The sequence below is a fragment of the Diabrotica undecimpunctata genome, chromosome 1 (genome assembly GCF_040954645.1).
Source record: "Diabrotica undecimpunctata isolate CICGRU chromosome 1, icDiaUnde3, whole genome shotgun sequence".
Classification (NCBI taxonomy): Eukaryota; Metazoa; Arthropoda; class Insecta; order Coleoptera; family Chrysomelidae; genus Diabrotica; species Diabrotica undecimpunctata.
The window spans coordinates 30,587,070-30,608,873 of record NC_092803.1 but is presented as its reverse complement, the minus strand read 5'-3'; the positions used below and the strand labels follow the sequence as shown (position 1 = coordinate 30,608,873).

Here is a 21,804-nt window from a genome sequence, read left to right as displayed (position 1 = left end):
TCTTTGTAAAAGAAATAAAATTCCTTGGTCTAACATTTGACAAAAGATTGGTTCTTTTAAAAATCTAAAAGTTACTTGCCAGCAAAGCATTAATATTTTGAAGACACTGTCGAACATCACCTGGCAGCGATACGGCAAATCTTCTACGAATCTTTTCATCCTTAGTTCGATCAAAAATTGACGACAACATAGTGGTATACAACTCAGCTAAGAAATCTGCTCTTAAAAACTAGATGTAGCTCCAAATACGAGACTGTCAGTCGCTTTGAGTGCCTTTCGAACAAGCCTCATACTAAGTATATGCAGTGACTCTAGAATTTAGAAGAGATTTTTTAAGTTTGTCGTTTGCTTGTAAAGTTCTATCCTCTCCAGATAACCCAGTTTACCATCACTTTTATAACAATCGTTTCTCCCACTACTTCTCATCTCACCCTTAATGCAGTCCTCCTTTCTATGAACGAATTAACCGTTTAATTCATAATTATAGCATACTATTCCCGACAATATACCACCCTACCGAAAACCCTCCTTCTCCATGGACTGTAAATAAACCACCAGTGATCACTGATCTACCAAAATTTAATAAACATGAATCCTCATCAGCCATATTTATAAATCACTTCAAAGATATTATGGATAGATTTAGCGACTACCGACAGATCTACAAATATGATCAAAAACAACAAACGAAGTGGAAGCAGCCATTTTTTCTAATACTTATAATGCCAAAGTTAAGTTGCATAACAACTGGACTATCCCCAATGAAAAACTATACACAATCCTTGAAGCTTTAAAAGTCATTACCAAAACGGACCAGAGAAATAACACAATCATAACTGACTCAATAAATGCCCTTTGTGACATTCAAAACATATACTCCAGCATCCTTTTTCATCAAGACATTTACGAACAACTTTAAAATGCTGCCAAGGAAAACAAACATGTGGTATTAATCTGGCTTCCATCTCATATTTGAGTACACGGTAACGAGGTTGTGGACCGCCTAGCTCACGAAGCGGCGACAATGGATGGCCAAGTTCAACTAAATAAAATAGTGCCAAAAGATCTTAAATTGTGCTTAAAAAACATAGTTATTTGTGCGTGGCAAAACAAATGTTCGCCTTATTCCGACAAACTAAGTCAAATTAAAGACAATGCTTTACAAAAACAAGCCTTTTTGTTACCTAAAAAAAAACAAGTCATCTTTACTCGACTCCGACTTGGTCACACCTGCCATATCACAGGAGCCAACCACCCATACTGCAATCAGTGTCAAACCAACAGTATATAATAATACTGTAGATATATTCCTGTAATGTTTATGGGATTAATTCTATCAAGAGTCCCTGATAGTGGAACTCCAGGGTAATTTACCTCTTGCAGGTGGTTAATTACTTGAACACACTAGATACTCATAATTCCGTTGATTAGTTATCTAAGTACAATAACAGGTAGTACTCAGTTGACGGATAACAACACTAACTCAAAACAGTTCTCATGAATCTTTATACTTAATAATAATCTTACTCCCGTAATTTCCAACTATTTAACTCACGTGCGTTTGTTGATATAATATTGTTTTAACTTGTTTAATTTGTACACATTATTTAATAAGCTTTTGATTACATTGCAAATTTCACTAGGTCAGCTTGCGTCCTCGTTACAACGATATTTTTAATGTCATAAATAAACAATTGCGTTTAGAAATAATAGTGTAGTTGTTCTTAAAAGGATTTTAAATTTTAATTTAAATTACATAGATCTGATGCTTAATTATATCCCGTTACAAGTACCGTAAAACATATTTTAACCAAATGTAAAATTTTCCAGGAAACGAGAAGTAAACTCAACCGAGCGACGTAGCCGAGCTTCATATCAATTAATATTCTAAACTTTCTTTGTTTTAATATGTAGTAACTACCCAGTGGTTCGGACGACATTAAACAAAATAAAACATGTCATATAGAATTGTCGAACGGTGGCATTAGTTCTCAAAAAAACTACAGTATATATTTGTGAAATCCAGATTACATCTTGTATCTTTGTAACATCAGATTACTCCTAGTTTGAAGTAGCTTTCATTGTAAATCACCAAAGTAGAACAGAAATCAAAACTATGGATTTTTTTCACAAATAAAAACACATAGAGAAGAAACATTTTCAAAATTCTATTTTTAGAAATTCAAATATTCAAATATGAATATTATACATTAAATAATATTAAAAATCAAGAACTGGAATAACAGCTGACGTAGCAATCCCACATTGATTATTCTTATTTCTTCTTAACCAGAGGTACCCGTTATTTCCCCAAAACGTGCCAAAATAGTTTTTAAGAATCCAGTATTGACCTAATTTTTTCGATTCACCATAGCCAACAAGCACAAGGGTGGTATCCAAATCATCCTGTGTATTTCCACAAAGTGAATCATCCAGTACACCTGTAATAAAACAAATATTACTGGTTTTTGCTCAACAAGAAATAAAAATTTGCTTATATTTTTTGACTTCTGTTTAATTAACGAATAGTAGTGGACCCTTGACAAATAACATAAAACAAAACATTTCAGAACAATTTACAAAGGAACATTTTGTCATGGGCCTGTTTTTAATAGTACTAATTGTATTTCCAAGTTTGACTTAAATTGTTAAATTACTTAAATAAATAAAAACTAATATTAAAGGCAAGAAAAGATATATTTAACAAGGTAACTTAAATAAAGGTTCGTTATACGGTAACATAATGATATCTTGATTGTTTATTTCATTAACTATATATTTAAAGTGAACATTTAGATCTGACCTCAATGGTTTAAATGCCAGAAACTTATATCGTATTGTAATTGAATGATTTTTTCAACTACTCACCGCCTGCATATAGCTGAAAATTTATGCTTGCATCTATGGCAACCACTACAGGTCCTTCAAGATAAACTGTACGTTCTAACTCTGCCTCCACTCCCTCTGAAACATATATCCAGTCAATTATCTGTATAAGTGGCTCGGTGACGGTAATGTTGTCTATTTGACAATCCTGAGTTCCAAATTTCCAAGGATAATCCTTTTCTGTCATAATTCCGACATCTCTGGTGTAATTTAGGACCTTTTCCAAACATATCCAACACTCATCTGGGTTAAAAGGAATGCAGTCTTCCAGTTGTTCAGGGCTACGCTGTATTAAATTTCCAGTTTTTATGAACTCAGCTCCTTCTACAGCTGCTACCTAGAATAAAATATTTTATTTATAAAAAGCAATAATACGTTTACGAAATCTGTGTCATGGTTATTTTTTGCATTCTCTCTCTTGTTGCCGACCAGAATGTAGCTTCGAATTTATAGATAATTTTAAACTGTTTGTCCTTGTTTAGCGTAGTGTTAGGTTTAACTTTATGTTTAATTTTATGTTTATGACATTCTGCAATTGTTGGATAGCCCAAAATTAACGAAATGCCGTTGAAAATTTAATTAATAAAACTGCTCGATATCTGCCTTTATTTTATCAAAGTAAAAAATATTAGTGCGCATGTGTGTTTGGTGTATGTGCCAAAAATATACACGCGGCCCAGAAAATGGAAAATGCATCTGTGCGCCACGTGTATATTTTTATATATACATTTAAGAGGGAAGTTATCACGTCTAGACTTGACAAAAACATTGATGATCAGTAAGCTTGAGAAGGTCAGTTGTAAAGAAATATTCGCGAGTTTATGGGAAGAAAATATGAGCGATGATACCGAGGATCCATATCACAATGAATCTGATAATGATCCTGTGTACAAACAAGATAGCTCGAGAGCTGGCAGTAGTGTATGGATTTCCAGTGAACCCAGGGTAAAAAGACGTAGGATTGAGGAGCTGGACCTTGAAGGTTATTAATTTTTTTCTTCTATAGAGCGTTTCACGTTAAGAAAATAACATTGCGGAGATAGGCCCATGTATTTCTTATGGACGATAAAAGCGCAGCGATGCCACGATGAACACAAGCGCGATTCAGGGTTATATAATTTGTATTTTCGTTTTTACAGACATGAATTAAATTAATGTTTTTTAACGTAATTGCCCATTCGAAACAAGAGATGAAAAGTAAGGAAAATGATTTTAATTAAATAAATAGTATTTACAAAAGATAATTTTATTTTATCTTATTTTAATTATAGTAACGATAGTTTATTTGTTTTTCGGTAAGAATATCATATACCATGAATCATAGAAATTAGTAGAAAATATTGCTTAGTTAAATCATGCACTTTGCCGGCTATTAAAGCTTTAAAAGCAAATAATCGGACCGCTTGGAATGCGTATATCTAATTACTAATTGCAACTTAAGATAATACGGTGTACGTATGTCAGCGATTTTATGTCGTTCTCTGAGACTACATAATGATAATAAGGTTTTGTGGTTCTTCAGTTGTAATTCTGACTTTACAGTTAAATGTTAATTGAAAATGGAAATTCGAAAAATATATCGACAATCTAGTAAACCGCATGCCTGAGAGCTTTGGCAACACTGATCTCCATAAGCCTAATGTTATTTTCTTAACGTGGAACGCTGTATAGTAGTTTTTTTTGCATATTTTATAAAATTTAAGATTTTATTTACCGAGTGTTTCAAATCATCACCCAGGGAATTTTATTATTTACCAAAGTTAATACACCAAAACGAAACTCAGGATTGTTTTTCAATAGGTAATAAAAATTTAGTATCACAAAATATAAAAAAACTTATAATGATTTTAGTATGAATGAATCGTCAAAGATTACCGCAATTTTTTTCTGACTAACAATAACACTAGGAATATGAACTAATCTTTTCCTAAACTTTCCCAACCATTTTTTTTTTGTTTCAGAGTCCGAGGATTCCGAAACAAATGGTTCTTCAAATATTGAGCAAGATGTTGTGACGGATTGGGGCGTAGTTTTTGAAGATCCCAAAGACTTCGATTTTCATAGGGACATTGGTTTGGTCAAAGAAGTACAAGATATGCAAGGTGAAGATATATTTGCTTACTTAAAATTATTTCTTGATGAGAAGCTAATAAATACTATAGTAACCGAAACCCATTTGTATGCGGAACAAACCATAATAAAAGCCATTACGAAAAAGACCCCCATGCCGTCTTCTAGACTAAGTAAATGGACCGAAGTGACTAACGAAGAAATGTATTGTTTTTTGAGTTTTCTGCTATGGATGGGTTTAGACGAAAACCAAAAATCACAGATTATTGGAAACATTCTTAAATTTATTGGCGCGAATCAAGGATCGGCTAGAGATGGTATAAGCCAGTTTGGTGTAGAACTTTATTCTAAATGTGAAATTTTCGGTGATAGGCTGTCACCGTCATTAGCACCTAAATGGAAAACTTATTTAGTACAAATGGTGGAAGTTAACATTTAAAAACCTACATTGAAAATGTTCAGTTGGTCTTATTGGTGAAGAACACTGTCATAAATATGTTAAAATTGTTAATAAATATATTTAAAATTTTCAATAAAAACATTATAACACAAAATTTTTTTGTGTTGTATTTTTACAAATACAACACAAAAAACATCTAAAACCCAACAAAAACCGCATCTTCATGTTTAAGGTAGAAAAGAAGAATTTTTCTTCTTTTTTGATGACAATGTTTCTGATTTCTGTCAATACCTAGATGTCATATGTAACAAGGTTATATTTACATCTGCACCTCGTGCAATAAAATGGAAATTGGAAGTAATATTTTGTAAAATTTCATTTCATAAAATCCAATATATTATTAGAGTAAATGTAGAAAATATATAATACGAAATACACATATTTAAAGCTCTATAGTACTTACCACGCTTTCAGCTGTGCAATCACCACAATCTCCAACATCTCTTACCGGTGTCACTGCTCCAGTGCGGACCCAGTCATATTGTTCTGGCAAATCATCTGATACACCGGAGATTTTACTTTTAATTTTAGAGGAAGAAACAATGCTATTGATTTTGGTTAACTTAGAACTACCAGTGGATTTAAAACGACTCAGGAACTCTTCTTCGGTAAGGTCTGCAAATTGAGTAATTCCAAAGTTAAAGGTTGATTCCCCTTTTTCGTACTTTTCGTTTTGTTCTTTAATACGAATAAGATTTTTCTTAAAGATTCCAAGTCTGTGATTATGCTCTTCAATATCTTTATATACTTTGTTGTGGGTAATCTAAAAACAATATTTATTTAATAGATATATTAAAGGATCTTTAATGCATATGTATATCAAAGGTATCTGTGTTTCGTGAACCTTAATAGAGCATTTGGGCGGGACAAACTAAAGTACGTTATTCACTTATTGTACGCAAGAGAGGTACTTTAAAGAATAATCTAAATGATCGAAAATATCTACGAAAACAATTAAAGTAAAAGTAGAAGAAAAACTAACTGTTCCTATTGAAACAATGGGATAAGTCAAGAAGATTTCCTGATTCCTCTATTGTTTAGCTTATTATTGGTGAAATAAATAAAAAAAAGTAAAAAGTAAAAAAGGATACCAAATACGAAAAAAACAGCTTAAAATACTCGGCAATGCAGACGACGCAATGCTATTCTCTCAAAGTGAAGATGAATTATAACGTATGCTGCACAAATTTAATATAACCGCCAGAAAATTTAACACGTTAATTTCCTCAAAAAACACAAAATACATGGTTATAACAGCAAATTAACTAAGATGTAAATTGAAGCTGGAAGGTTAGATAATAAAATAGGTAATGGAGTTTAAATATCTAGGCATCATCTTATCTAGCTTTGAAAAGCTCGAAACAGAAGTGAGTCAAGTGAATACCACAAACAAAGCCGCAAGTTATCTTAATGAAACAATATAAAAAAATGAAAATATCGGGAAAAAAATAAAAGGCAGAATTTACAAGACAATCATTAGATCTGTGGCGCACTCAGGGGGGGTTTTGGGGGTTAAAACCTCCCCCCCTCCTTGGGCATATAAAGTAAAAAATATATAAAGAGTAGAAGGAAAATGTAACTTTCACACACAATACAAAAAATCCAAAACGCTAATTGAATACTTAAATTACCATTTTAAATATGTAGAACACAATAATTATTGTCTAAATACACAATAATTAATAATATTTTTCATTATATTTAGATATAGACACCTAATATTAGGGTTATGACAAAAGTAGACAGAACGAGTCTGTTGCGAGTAGCATGCGCCTACGGGACTGTATCTGCAGCGGCCTTGTCGCATGTGGCTTGTCGCATGTCTCTTGTCGAAAGAGACATCTCCATGAGATAAGAGAGCATTTGACAACAGGTGTAAAAAAAGATGAAAGGGAAAGATCAATGGAAAGATGGCAAGAGTGGACCAACAAGGAAGATGTTGCCCAGTGGACCAAGATGCTGATCCCGAGAGTAAGGGACTGGGTAGATTGTCTGTTTTAGGGCGTATCTTCATAGGTTCAGAAAGACAGATACAGATAAATGACTATGCTGTAAATATTCCGACATTATTACTTACACAATGCTGGAGTGTAATAGATCTACAGTGGAGAGAAACAGAATGTATAAAGAAATAGGTATGCACCCTGTGACTGTAAGAGAGATGATCGTGAAGATGACGGGAAGTACAAAAGAATGAAATAGAGAGACACCAACCGGGCCAACGACAGAGATAAGATCTAATTAATATTTTAATGGAAATAAGTTGCAATTGAAGGTTAAAATAAGTTTATTGACGTTTGAATCTTTGATCTTTGATCTTTCACTTGTAACTTGTTTATACTCGAACTAATAATAGAAAAAAGAATAGCGGTTGGTACCGAAGTACATCTAGCCTTCATTGACCTAGAAAAGGCGTATGATATAGTTCCAAGACTAAAATTGTGGCATTATCGACATTAGTCCATACCTTTTAGGAATAATCACAGTATTCAGGAATAACACTACTTACCTAAAAATCGGAAATAGACCAGAAATCAGAGCCAATAAAATTAATTAAAGGACTAAAACAAGGATGCAGTATGTCAATCTTACTGTTTAATTTATTTATCAAGGCAGACCTACATATTTGGTAGAATCACTGCCAGGTAACGGGAATCGCCATAGGAAATGACGTACTCATCTCTCTGAACTTTACGGATAACCAAGTCGTCTTAGCTCAAGATTTTTGTAATCTAGAATTTATGATGAAGCGTCTATACAGAGAATATGTAAAATGAAGGTTACAAGTCAGCACGAAGAAAACAGAATTTTTAGTTATCAATTCAGATGCATGGTTTGAAGTGTTGATAAAGGAGGACGTGGAAATCAATCAAGTGGCAATGGTTTAAACATTTAGGTGCACTCATTGCTAAGAACGGCTTGGGAGAAACCGAAATTAAACACCGAATTAATCAGGGACGTAAAATTGTAGGATATCTGAACTCCTTATGGTGGGATCGCAACATTTCCAAAAGAAACATAAAAAGAATAGGACAAGCCATGGTTAAATCAGTTCTTTGTTATGGCTCTGAAGTACGGACAATTAATGCAGACCTGAAGAGAAGAATGTTGGCAGTTGAAATGGATTAGTCGAGAAGAAGTGCTAGAACATCAAAACAGGAAAGGAAGACCAACGAATATATAAGAAATGACATGGATCCTACAGAAACGGTCATTGACAGAATAGAAAGAACAGGTTCAAAATGGTTTGGACTCCTATTGAGAATGCCTGACGAACGTTGACTCCAAAAACTTTACAAATGAAAGCCCCCTAGAAGAAAAAAAAGAGGTAGACCTTGACGCTCATGGATTAAAGTAATTAGAAGAGCGATAAAATCGAGGGGTTTGGAGGAGAAGCATGCCGTGGACCCGGGGAGGAGAACGCGAATACGGCGATAGCCGTCTCCAAAATGTATTGTATTTATAAGTTAAATTAATGTCAAACGTCAAAAAACTTATCTTAACCTTTAATTGTGGCTTATTCCCATTAAAATAGTAATTACTTTAAAATGCCACAAAAAAATAGCTTCAGAACAATAGATAAGATCTAGATAAGAGAAGGGAGTGTTCCAAAAATGTCGTCATCCTTACAGCGGCCACTCCACTTTCTTAGTACGGTACGTGTCAACTGCGCACAAGTAAAAGAGGGTGGTTTTAGTTAGTAGGAAGAATAACAGATACCTGAATCTTTGGCATTGCTATCTTTAGTACTTTAAATTAAACTCAAATTTTGGGGACTCAAAATGGAGGTAGCATAAAAAAATTTCAAAACCCTCCCCTCAGACAAATTCTGGGTGCTTCACTGCATTAGATCAATAATACGCGGCAGAAACACGACCTGACAGAGCACAAAAATGGTGTTAGAAACAGCTGAGATAAAAAATTGAGCGTAAAACACTAGGGGACAAACTGGAAGTACAGAACTGGAACTATGTAAGAAATAGAAGGGTACAATGAAAAGACCACGAAAACGATGTAACGACAACTTATAGGAGACACATTGAAAAACAGACATGTCTACATAAAAAAATGAAGAAGATTAAAGGTTCGCTTTTTAATGTGACCTCTATTAGTTTTCAAATTTACAAATACAACAAAACTACTGTAAAAAGTAAAAACTTTAATCAAAATTCTAGCTTTAATTTTAAATACTAATAATAGTAGTAATAAAATGAAATGATTCAACATTTCGCCTTGAACGGTCAGGTATTTGTATATTGCTTTTGAAAAACTGAATTACAAGAAAGAATTATCTCTTTAATAGATGAAATAAAATAATTCTTCTAACAATCATCATAATTCCTCATAACATGGCCAAGATATTCTAGTTTGCGCTCTTTGATGGTGTTAATAATCTCGCATTCCTTGCCTATTCTATGTAGGACCTCAAAATTAGTCACACGATCCACCCATGAAATTCTTAAAATACGTCTGTAACACCACATCTCGAGTGCCTTGAGTTTTCTTAAAGAAGCTTCGGAAAGTGTCCAGGCCTCTATTCCGTATAATAACGTAGAAAATACATAGCATCTAATGAGAGAGATTTTGGTAGCAAGTGGTAAATCGTGACTTCTGAAAAGAGACTTTATCATTATAAACGCCGATCTCGCTTTTCCTATGCGTTGTTTTATTTCACTGGAGTGATCCCATTGGCTGTTAATGTTGGTACCAAGGTATGTGTAGCTGTCCACTCTGTCAATTGGATGTTGGTTAACCAAAAGCTGTGTATTTAATATTTCGCGCTTACTGACTACCATGTACTTTGTTTTCTTTGTATTAAGATCAAGTCCGTGTTCTCTACTTATATACTACTCTCTACTATATATATTTAATATAGAACCTATTAATTGTATAAAATTTTATAAATACCTTGAAGTTGGTCCATTTTTCTTCGTCTGTAGACGCTGTAGCAGCAACTACAAGCGCAAAAACTACTAAAATAGTTCTCATATTAACTTTTCACTTAAGTTACAATTATGGCACTGTGTACCCTCAGAATTATATTTATATTTTTACTGATAACGGACAGAGTTTTTACTGATAACGGACACTTCATACACCAGATGCATGAATAGTTTAAACGATAGATTTTATCTTTTCAAGTATAGATGTGGTCTAATACAAGATTATAAGACTAGATATACTAAGAACTAGATAACTAGATAACTAGAATTCAAAACATATGCCAAAACAAGAAACACGATATGCCCAAGATTATATTCCATTGTTTGCAAGCATTGTTTTCTTTTTAACTTAAGCTTACTATTTTACTATTGAACATCTTATAAAAAGATAAAAATTTTATGAAAATTATCTTATTTCTTTATGAAAATAATGGTTACTTAAAAGATATTCTCAAGAAATTCATATTTAACTCAAACATTTTTGACGGTAACACTGATATCTGACCAGTACAGCCAATTTAATAAAGCATTTAACGTCTTTTGTAACTAGTTTATTTAAACAATTTACTAATATTAAAATGGTTAGATATTAGGTATTAGAAAACAGACAACTGTTTTCACAAGTAAAAGACAGAGTTCTGATTGTCAACGTTGTTACGTCGGTCAAACTTCACATGGCTCCAAGAGAGAATATCACAACACAAACCTGGGCAGTATTTTGACTACTTAAATGTTGGAGTTTTGAAGCAAGAAAGAAATAAAAATATATTGTTTATAAAATATTATGTCTCATTAATAAAGAAAAATTGGAAATAAATTACAAAGCAGATACGGGACAATTAAGCAATATATACTACAGTATTCTTAATATTTCACTATTTTGTGTAAACAATAAAATTTTAACCATCCTGTATATTTTAAATGCATATAAAACTAACTAGTTCTATTCTGTCCAAGCTACATTGTCAGTACCGTTTTGAACAACATGGAAATGTATAAAGTACTCTAAATCTGTGAGTCGATAATTTGTAACATCGTTTATTATTTATTTTAAAAGTATATTGTAGTTTTCTTCTGATAATGCCAATAATTAGTTAGCGAGATAATAAGACATAAAGAAAATCCTCATCTTTCTCTTCTATAATAGCCTCCAGTTAAGTAAAATGGACTATCTCGAAATTATATTTCCTTGATTCATTGGATATGAAAGTAAACTGCCCCACTTCTTTTTGCTACGTATTACCGAGTACTATGTACTTTGACATTTCCTGTTTTATTTCTAGGTCAAAATATTTTGCCTCCTTTTCTAATCTTAATGACATTTTTATTATTATTTGCTTATGTTTTAATTTTCTCCGATTGTTTCACTTTCCTAATTTTATCTTAACTATGTCATTAAGAACAAAGTTTTTGTATGCCCTCTTTATTGTAATTGATATTATAATATCTACAAACTTACTTCAGAAGATAAAATGGATCTTTGCGAACAGAAGAAGTTTTGCATAGTAGTTTGCTGTTCAATGCAGATTGTTGTCGGTTTTTTCGTATAAACCAATATATATTAATATTTTCACCAGTGGAGCTTTGAAAAATTATTAATTATAAATAAAAATGTATATAAAAATTTCTTTTGGTAGCCAAAAACTTTGAATTATTGTCTGCAAAAACAGTGCAAGATTTTACGAAAATATTTCACCAAGTCTCTTTTTTGGTAACTGTGCTGTTTAGCTTCGATTTTTTATGTCTGGTAGTTCACACGATCGGATGGTTTGCTACCACCAAAGTAATCAAATACGGTCTTAATACAGGAAGAAATATTACGCTGATTTTAAAAAAGACTTAAAGGTAACTAGTTACAATACAAATATAAATACAAATATAACTAATGGCTAATACCAGGAAAAAAATTGGCAGTTAAAGCATAGACTTTTTTATATTTTTTAGGTCTTTGTTCCGGTAATCTTTTTTGTAAAAAACGCTTAATGCTCAAAACGGAGCATATGTTTAAAAAGGCGTCCATTTTAGTTTATTTGAACTTAGTCAAAAAAATAATTCTAAAATGATCATAGCTTGTGCACAAAAACGTAAGTTTAAACAAACATGTATTTTTAGTTTAAAAATACTTGAGTTCACTTATCTTTATAAAAATGACATGCAAAGTTCTCGTATTAATATCAACTGTTTTCATAAAAACTAATGTAGCATTGATGTCAAGTATTTCTGTAAAATTTATTTGATAGTATCTTAAGTGGAAAACATATTAATTTTATTTATTTTTTATCAGCTTTTCGTAAAAATGATTATTGTTTATAGACCCCTTCTGTTACTATCTGGTATATCCAGGGCGTTTAATGAGAACTTTATTAAAATTAAATTCGTCTATAAGATGCTTATTGAGCTCAATGATGCCAATTTAAAGTAGAAATGGGTGTCTCATATTTGCTGATTCCATTCATATAATTATTTGTAAAATTGAAACAGCCATTTATTTCTCAGCCAGGTCTTTTTGTTTTGTTCCCACCAGTGTAGGAAAAAAAAATTATGTTCAGCTCTTTGTGTCACCGAGTAAGATCCCTCTGTAATATACAACTAAAGAAACAGATAACGTAAAGTTTAAAAAACAAAAATTATAACATAAAATTTAAAAAGCAGAAAGATAGTGTTTGTTTTAGCGGAAGATATTGACATTGTTGGATAATTCAAGATGACACGGTTTTTACTTTAGTGAGTAAGTAGGTTTTATTTATCCTTATAATTTGTCTTTTAAAGTTATTGTATGGCGTGTAGTAATATTATTTAAGATAAGCGTGTTATTGTTACTTATGTAATTAATTGAATTAGAAAAATAATTAAATAATTAGTGTAATTTTCGTTCCTTCAACAGCATTTGTCATGATTAGTTTTTGCAAAGCTTTGTCAATTTTAGGTATTATTTCTCCAGATTTGTAAAACCTTAGGAAAATATAAAACTAAAAGTAACTAGATTAAGATTTAAGAATATAGATTAAAAGAAGCAACAGGTAAATTTATAGGTAAATTTCAGTACGGAGAAAAGTCTTTTGACTCTGCACACAACAGGATATCAAATGCAGGTATAATGTATACTTGTCCAGTACGCATTATAATCAAGAAATCAAAATTATCTTTCGATGAGTAACTTTTATGTCCTTAAAGTTTACTCCAAAGTAAAGTCCAGATTAAAATATATAACCAGTAAGTTTCATACAATGAAATTATGGGCAGTCCGAATAGAGTTCCTATAACTACATGTCATACAGATGACAATTCATCCAAACTAATATGATTATACTTCATATAATAACTTTGAAAAACAAGTTCCAAGGACTAATAAACCTTAGTAATCTAATAACCTTAGTAATAGTAAGTTATAGTACCCATATTATTAAAAACCCTGTCATCTGGAATTATCCAACAGTAACATTATTTCCTTAAAAAAAATTAAAATCTGCTTTTAAATTTCATGCTACATATTGTATCTTTGCACCAGCAACAGCATGTCTCTCTTGTTTTAAGTAGCTATGTTATGATTTTTTAATTATTCATTTTAAATCATGACCAAAGAAACTAAAATAAATACTTTAATATAATTCACAAATAAGAACACATGAAAAACTCAAAATTGTAAAATTTTATTTTTTAAATTTAAATATTGTTTAATATAAATCTTATATATTATATTTATTATAAAAAACCGAGAACTGGGAGAACAGCTGAGGTAGCAATACCACATTGATTATTCTTATTTCTTCTTAACCAGAGGTATCCATCATTTCCCCATAACGTGCCATAATAGTTTTTAAGGATCCAGTATTGACCTTGTTCTTTAGACTCACCATAACCGACAAGCAGAAGAGTGGTATCCAAATCATTCTTTGTATTTTCACATAGTGGATCATCCAGTACACCTGTAATAATACAAATATTACTCGTTTTATTTTAACCAGAAAAAAAATGACGAAACATTTAATTTTAACGTTTTGAATACGAGAAAATAAAATTTTAATGTAATTTGCTTGTCCAATGAATTTTTTAATTACTCACCATCTACATACAGCATAAAATTAACGCTTGTATCTATGGCAACCACTACAGGGCCTTCAAGGTAAACTGTACGTTCTAACTCTACCTCATTTCCCTCTGAAACAGCTATCCAGTCAGTTATTTGTATAAGTGGCGTGGTGGGGGTAATATTGTCTATTTGACAATCCTGACTATCAAATTGCCAAGGATAATCCTTTTCTGTCATAAGACCGACATCCCTGGTGTAATTGAGGACCACTTCCAAACCTATTAAAGTATCATCTGAGTCAAAAGGAGCGCAGTCTTCCACTTGTTGAGAACTTCGCTGTATTAGATTTCCAGTTTTTATAAACTCAGCACCTTCTACAGCTGCTACCTACAATAAAATATATTATCTATACAAAGAACAATATATCCACGAAATAATCTTTGTAATGATTTTTACTGCATGTATCAGTCAGCATAGAGGGTCATAATTTTATATTGTCGAGTCTTCTTGTGTAACCTTTAAAAATTAAATGCACCTATAACTTGTTTCTCTTTAATTATTCTGTCTTTTATGACTTTATCAGTTCTTCCTGTCTTTGTTAGTTTTAGCCCCAAATATATACATTGATTGCATTTCTTAATTTTCTTGTATTCTAAGTCGGGGTCATCGGCAGCATTTTCTCCTTCTATGCAAAGATATTGCGTTTTTTGTAAATTTACTTCGAGGCCCCATTTTTTGTACTCTTGTATTAGTTTTTTAGCCATGTAATCTGGGTCTCCCTTGTCTTGGGTAATACCTACCTGGTCATCTGCATAGTGCAACGTGTATAACGTTTCATCCCCAATAGACAGCTCCATCCCTTTACACTTCTGTTTCCAGTGCCCTTTTGCAAGAGTTTGGATATTAGCGTATAAAAATTTTAAACTAGACTGTATCTTTCTGTAAAATAAAGATGATCATGCCCATTGCATTAATGTTTGATAAAAGATGCGCGCAGTCCTTCCAATTACGTGCGTCTCTTTATATAGACAATGAAGCTTATTTTGAATAGTAGCAACATCTTTACTCAACACATACTATAAAAGACATAAAAGAGTATGCGCAAAAGATATCGTGGTTTGAAGGGATCACTAAATAGCTCTGTGACTCGATTATCGAATGGAATCAAATATTGAATTGAAGCGATTATCGAACATATTATCGAATTAAATCAAATCAATTATAGAATCGATTATTAAATCGATTATCGAATCGGATCGATTATTAAATCGAATCAATTATCGAATCGAATCGAATCAATTATCGACTCGAATCGAACAGAATAGAAATAAAAAAAAATATAATAAAATGTATTAAAATTTAAACCATCGCTTCTTGCTTAGACGATAAGAGAGCTATGCTTCCCCATCTCGTGCTATATCCTGTTTTTCAATATATTTTTTACATCTTTTTGCATGTACTTTTGTGAATATAACAACTAATTTTTTTTTATTTTTATCAAATGCATCCAATTCTTAAGTCCTAGGGATTTGGGAAAAATTTTTTTAATTTTTTTAAATAATAAGTTTACTGTCCAATTTTGAAAAGAAACCTTTTTTAAATCCCAATACAAAATAACCAATGACACACTTTGTAGTCATGAGAGAAAAGTTATATTTTCTATATTCTATATTTTCAAAAAATATAAGGGATAATTCTTTACGAAAAATGCATATTCTAAAGATCTATTATACTACTTACCACGCTTTCAGCTACGCAATCACCACAATATAAAACATCTCTTATCGGTGTCACTGCTCCGGTTTGGACCCAGTTATATTGTTCTGGAAAATCATCTGCTCCATCAGAAATTTTACTTTTGCTTTTAGAAGAAGACAGAATTCTTTTTATTTCGGTTAACTTAGAATTACCATCGGATTTAAAACGACTTAGGAACTCTTCTTCGGTAAGGTCTGCAAATTGAGTAATTCCGAACTTAAAAGTTGATTCTCCTTTTTCGTATTTTTCGTTTTGTTCTTTAATGCGGATTAGGTTTTTCTTAAATATTTCAAATCGATGATTATGCTCTTCAATGTTTTTATATACTTTGTTATTGTTAATCTAAAAAAATACATTTTATAAAAATCGATTGATCTGTAAAAATATTTTTATCAGATATAATATAGCGCAGATATTCAATGGGGCTACATTATTAATTAGATAATCAGATATAGCGACACTATAGACGATGATAGACCTTGTTCTCCACCATCCACAGATAACCAAATAAATGAAAAAGGCTCAGAAATAACCAAAGAAGAAGTAATTCACGCAGTAAAATCTCAGAAAGATGGAAAAGTCACCGGTACAGACAATATCAATGTCGAAATACTTAAACTAATTGCGGATAATGAAAGTAAAAGCCTTGATTTAATAACAGCACTATTCAGTGAGATATATGACACAGGTAAGATAATAACAGTAAATTCGTTAATAATAATAGCTAAAATCAACATTCGTAGCATTACCAAAAAAATCGAATTCCTCACAATGCGATGATTATCGAATATTAAGCTTCATGTCTCATGTCCTTAAAACTTCTCTCAGAATTATCCATACACGAATTTACAAGAAGTGCGAGTTCCAAATGAGTGACACTCAATTCGGATTTCGAAACGGATTGGGAACACGAGAGGTTCTTTTTGCTTTAAATATGTTAACGCAACGATGCAGAGACATGAATGTAGATGTATATGCATGTTTTATTGACTATCGAAAAGCATTTGACTGCGTTAACCATCAAAAGATGATCGAAATTCTGAGAACAACTGGAGTTGACGAACAAGACTTGCGAAATATCTCAGAACTATACTGGCACCAAATTGCAATAATTGAAATAGAGCACACAACATCCGCAGACATACAAAACCGACGAGGAGTGAGACAGAGATGCATCTAATCACTGCTACTGTTGAATTTTTATTCGGAGTCGATATTCAGAGAAGCATTAGACGAGGTCCAAGACCGAATTAAGATTAACGGAATCAGCATAGGCAACATCAGATATGCTGATGATACTGTCTTAATAGCAAGCAATGCACAAGAACTACAAAATTTAATAAATGCGGTAGTTCACCACAGCGAAATGTTCGGTTTACATCTAAAGGTTTCCAAAACTAAAACTTTAGTATTTTCAAAGACACCAATAAACGTACAGGTGTATGCCAAGGGTCAAATAATAGAACAGGTAAATTCCAAAAAAATATTTAAGAGCAAATATTAATAGTCAGTGTAATCCAAAAAATAAATCCTATCAAGAATCAAACAAGCAAGGAAAACGTTTATGAGCATAAAAACATTTTTTACAAGATCAGACCTTAGTCTACAGATTAGAATCCGAATAATCAGATGTTACATTTTTTCTGTCTTACTGTATGGCTGTGAAAGTTAAACAATGAACTCTGAAATAGAAAAAAGAATAGATGCCTTTGAGATGTACATATACAGACAAATGTTGAGAATTCCATGGGTACAAGGAGTTACTAACTGATTTTGTATTTCTTATAACATTGATGAACATTGATGAACATTGATGGAGAGGACCGGGAAGAAGACGCATTTCCTGGCTTCAAAATTTACGAAAGTGGTATAACACGACTACCACTGAACTGTTCCGCGCTGCAATAAACAAAGTAAAGATAGCCGTGATGATCGCCAACATCCGGAACGGATAGGCACTTTAAGAAGAAGATAACATTGATAGCCTCGTGTGTGATACTAACAAAAAAGGGTCGTAATAAAATAAAACTTAAAAAAAACATAAATTTGATAAAATATTGCCTTTAATGAATATATAAACCAAATATAAAACTAAATTATTAACTTCATTACTAAATCATTCACTAAATCTTCAGTGTCAGATGTATTAAATCATACTTTCGTCTTCTGCACTTTCAGGATATTACTTCATGTAGTTAAAAGCTTTTGTGAAGAAATGAAGACGTTCATTATCCGCCCAATTCATCCCATATTGTTTCGATAACAAAATTGATATACTTTTTATTTCATTTGGTTTTAAAAGTCTCCGTACACTTAATGGTTGTAACTGGATTTGAATAACATTCTTTTCTTTTTTGTAAATGCTCTTGGGCTTAGAAAGCACATTTTTATAAAACGGTTTGCCTGTGACATAAACAAACCTTTTCTTGTTTTTTTTTTAAATAATAATCGTTTAGACAGTTGAAAACGAAAATGTCAGGATCCAGGAATTTTAAGAACTTTTTACACCTTATCTTTCCAGTCAAAAACTGTGTAATCTTCTCCCATCTTCATCACTGTAGAATATTTTTTAATAAAATTTATTTACGTTTCTGGATCAATTATGGTGGCACATGTTTTAACTTTTCTTTCTATTTGAGAAAACATTCGATCAGGGGGAGGAGAAAATGACCGACTATGGAATATACGAGTTCTCTACACTTTATATGAAGTAAAGCACAGAATTGTAGCCAGTATTGAACTATTCCAACCATTGTGATATTCTTATTCTGGCCTTCATAGCCATCAGCCACTAAACGCACTTTCTCTACCCCTTCATCAAAATTAAAGTTTGTCAATGTATAATAAACAGCGAAAACATTCTCATTTGAACTCCTCTGGCGATCATTTTCTGTCCGTATAAACAATTTTACTGATTCAGGTTAGGTGGGGACTTCTTTTGGCAACCAAAGGAAAATATTGCTACTATTCGATTGACTTCTCTTAATAACTCATTAAACGCTTTACCACGCAGTTTGTGTACGCGCTGTTCCGTTATTATCTTTATTTTTTATTGTGAGTTTGTGATTTTTTTAAATTTTTCTGAACATTGTAGACATTGTGAACATACAACTTCAACATGTCAACTTTTGGTGATCCAAAACCAATGTTGTATTGCCAAAAATATTTCTGAAGAAGCACTGTCTTACTTTTAGATGTTCCTTCATTGTAGAATTGTACATCTTCTACAGTTTTGATATATTTAGTTCACAAGACCAATATTGTCTAACAACTGTTTTATTCCTGGCGTAATGAGTTTCGTAGCAAGTAATAGATTCAATGAAATGTGTTATAGTTTGCTTTTTCATGCATCTCTCCTTCTTTCTGTTGGCAAAACTCCTGTTTTATGATACTCCTTTAATATCCTTTCAACTCGGTTTTTTCCAGTACCCAGTATCTCTACGAATATTTTTTTTAAAAACAGAAATTTATCATCTTGAAGTGATGATGGTGTATTTTACACTGACTATTTTTGGTTTATTTAGAATGTTTTCTTTAATTTTTGTACCAGGTCTTTTGGATTATTTGTCACGCAGTGCTTCAGTACAAACATGTCTTGATAGGATTTCGTTGGTTTGCTATAAAAGCTTTCTTCGAATTTTATAATATTTTTTCGCATTTTTTCACACTTCACTAGTCGAAGTGGTACCTATCTGACCCCCAGGCTTTTCCACCACCCCTCCTCATCGTGTGACTTACATGAGGAGGCTTAAGATCTGAAATTTACTTAAGGTGCCCTGGGTAATAGGACACCTTCGGTTTTTAGTGAATGTGGTTATGCCACCTAACTGTAGGGGTAGCCACATCTAGGCTTTTCTCCCTACAGTTTATTGCTATTATTCTTGTGAATAACCTGTAGAGGTCGTTTAAAGGCTTATGGGTCGGTAATGCTCGAGATCTGTTAGATCATCTTTTTTGTATAATGAAATAGTAAGTACACTGTGAAATTGTAGGTGTTTTACTTTGGTGCAGAAGTTGAAGAATTTCTATATTTTCTCTAGAAGTCTATCTCCTGAAATCTTTACGGCTTCTATAACAATATTGTCTTCTCCCGATGCTTTATTTGTTTTTGTTTTCTCTAGTGCGTTTCTTATTTTGTCTGTTGATATATCAGGCATCAATTTCGATCCTTGGTTGTATAATCTTTTTTCTAACTTTTCTGTTACTCAACACGGTTTTGTTGACTGCTGTATAATTCTATATAGAAATCTTCTACTACCCTTAATATTTCATCTCTGTTAGTAATGATATTTCCATCTTTATCCTTTAATTTCATTTCTTTTTCACCATTTTTCATTTTTTTGGAGAACTTTGAGACCTGTTATTTTCAATCATTTGTTGAGTTTGTTCACTTTATCTTCTTTTGGTTGTCTATTTTAATAATTTTTGTATTCTTCTATTTATTTTTTTAAGTTTATGATGTTCTTTTCTTCTACTACTATGCATTTTTCTCCTCTCTTCCATTAATGCTTGTGTTTGGGGACTTCTTTTATTCTTTCATTATATTATAATATTCTTTAGGATGTTGAATTTGTGTGTGTATTCTTATTGCTTTCTATTTTATTTTATATTCTGTAGAAAATCAATATTTTCTTCTATAAAGATATGCGAATTGGTCAGATCTGATGACTCTAAGAGAGGCACGAAATTTCTATCTAAATCTTCATCAAAACTGTCGGAATTATTTAAGTCAGGCATAGCTTGTGCCAGTTCGACTAATTTTCTCTTACGAGACATTCTATAATAAGAAAAAGCTTTTGCAAAAGTGGATAATTTTTGACACATTGTCGACACAACTAACCTCTAATGTAATACGAGGTCTATTTGTCCTATAATGCAGCGAAGGTGTAAACACCTTGTATTTTTCTTAATATGAATATTTTGTTAAAGCAAGTTGACCAAGTTAACATCATGTATATATATATATATATATATATATATATATATATATATATATTAAACGTATAAAATTTTGTGCATACCTTGAAGTTGGTCCATTTTTCTACATCTGTAGATGCTGTAGCTGCAACTACAATCACCAACACTATTAAAATATTTCTCATTATAAGAGTTAACTTATTTACTAAAGATACTATAATAATGACAGTCTCTGTTAACTTAAAATTTTATTTATATATGTTTTATCTGGTAAGGTACTCTTCACATACCAGGTCTATGAATATTTAAACGCTTTTATCTTTTTAAGTATGGTTGTGGTCTAAAACAAGATTGTAAGATGAGATATATTAAGAAATCAAAAGATATGCCGTAACAAGAAACAAGATATGCCCAAGGTTATAAAGGAAATAAAGGTTAATAACTTAACTCCTAATGCATGATGCCAAAGATAAGAGTTCCGAGTTTTTAGTTCTGACTAAGCTGGCAGATTGGAATACCGAAATCAGTCAAGATTTATGCTTTGTTAATAAAAATGACTATAATCGTCCTATACCAATTTTAAGAGGAGTTCTAAATAACTTACCACTTAGTCAGTACTGCCCCATAGTTTTCATAGTATACCAGAACGGAACTTTAAAATGGCTCACTTAATCAAGTTTACTAATGAACTAAATAAAATTGTCAGATAGATTTTACCTAAGATTCTACCTTCTAAGAGT

The 21,804-nt window shown here is 31.9% G+C and overlaps 2 protein-coding genes across 2 annotated transcripts; both read right to left on the bottom strand.

The window, feature by feature from the left end:
• Positions 1-2,144: 2,144 nt before the first annotated feature.
• Positions 2,145-10,535, bottom strand: LOC140438375 (digestive cysteine proteinase 1-like). Its single transcript, XM_072528057.1, has 4 exons — positions 10,325-10,535; positions 5,820-6,179; positions 2,869-3,223; positions 2,145-2,441 (listed from the first exon to the last, which is right to left on the bottom strand). The coding sequence occupies exons 1-4, from the start codon at positions 10,403-10,405 to the stop codon at positions 2,221-2,223; spliced, it is 1,017 nt and encodes a 338-aa protein (XP_072384158.1). The 5' UTR covers positions 10,406-10,535; the 3' UTR covers positions 2,145-2,220.
• Positions 10,536-13,989: 3,454 nt separating this feature from the next.
• On the bottom strand, positions 13,990-21,324 carry LOC140438366 (crustapain-like). Its single transcript, XM_072528046.1, has 4 exons — positions 21,169-21,324; positions 16,130-16,489; positions 14,422-14,776; positions 13,990-14,285 (listed from the first exon to the last, which is right to left on the bottom strand). The coding sequence occupies exons 1-4, from the start codon at positions 21,247-21,249 to the stop codon at positions 14,062-14,064; spliced, it is 1,020 nt and encodes a 339-aa protein (XP_072384147.1). The 5' UTR covers positions 21,250-21,324; the 3' UTR covers positions 13,990-14,061.
• Positions 21,325-21,804: the final 480 nt, after the last annotated feature.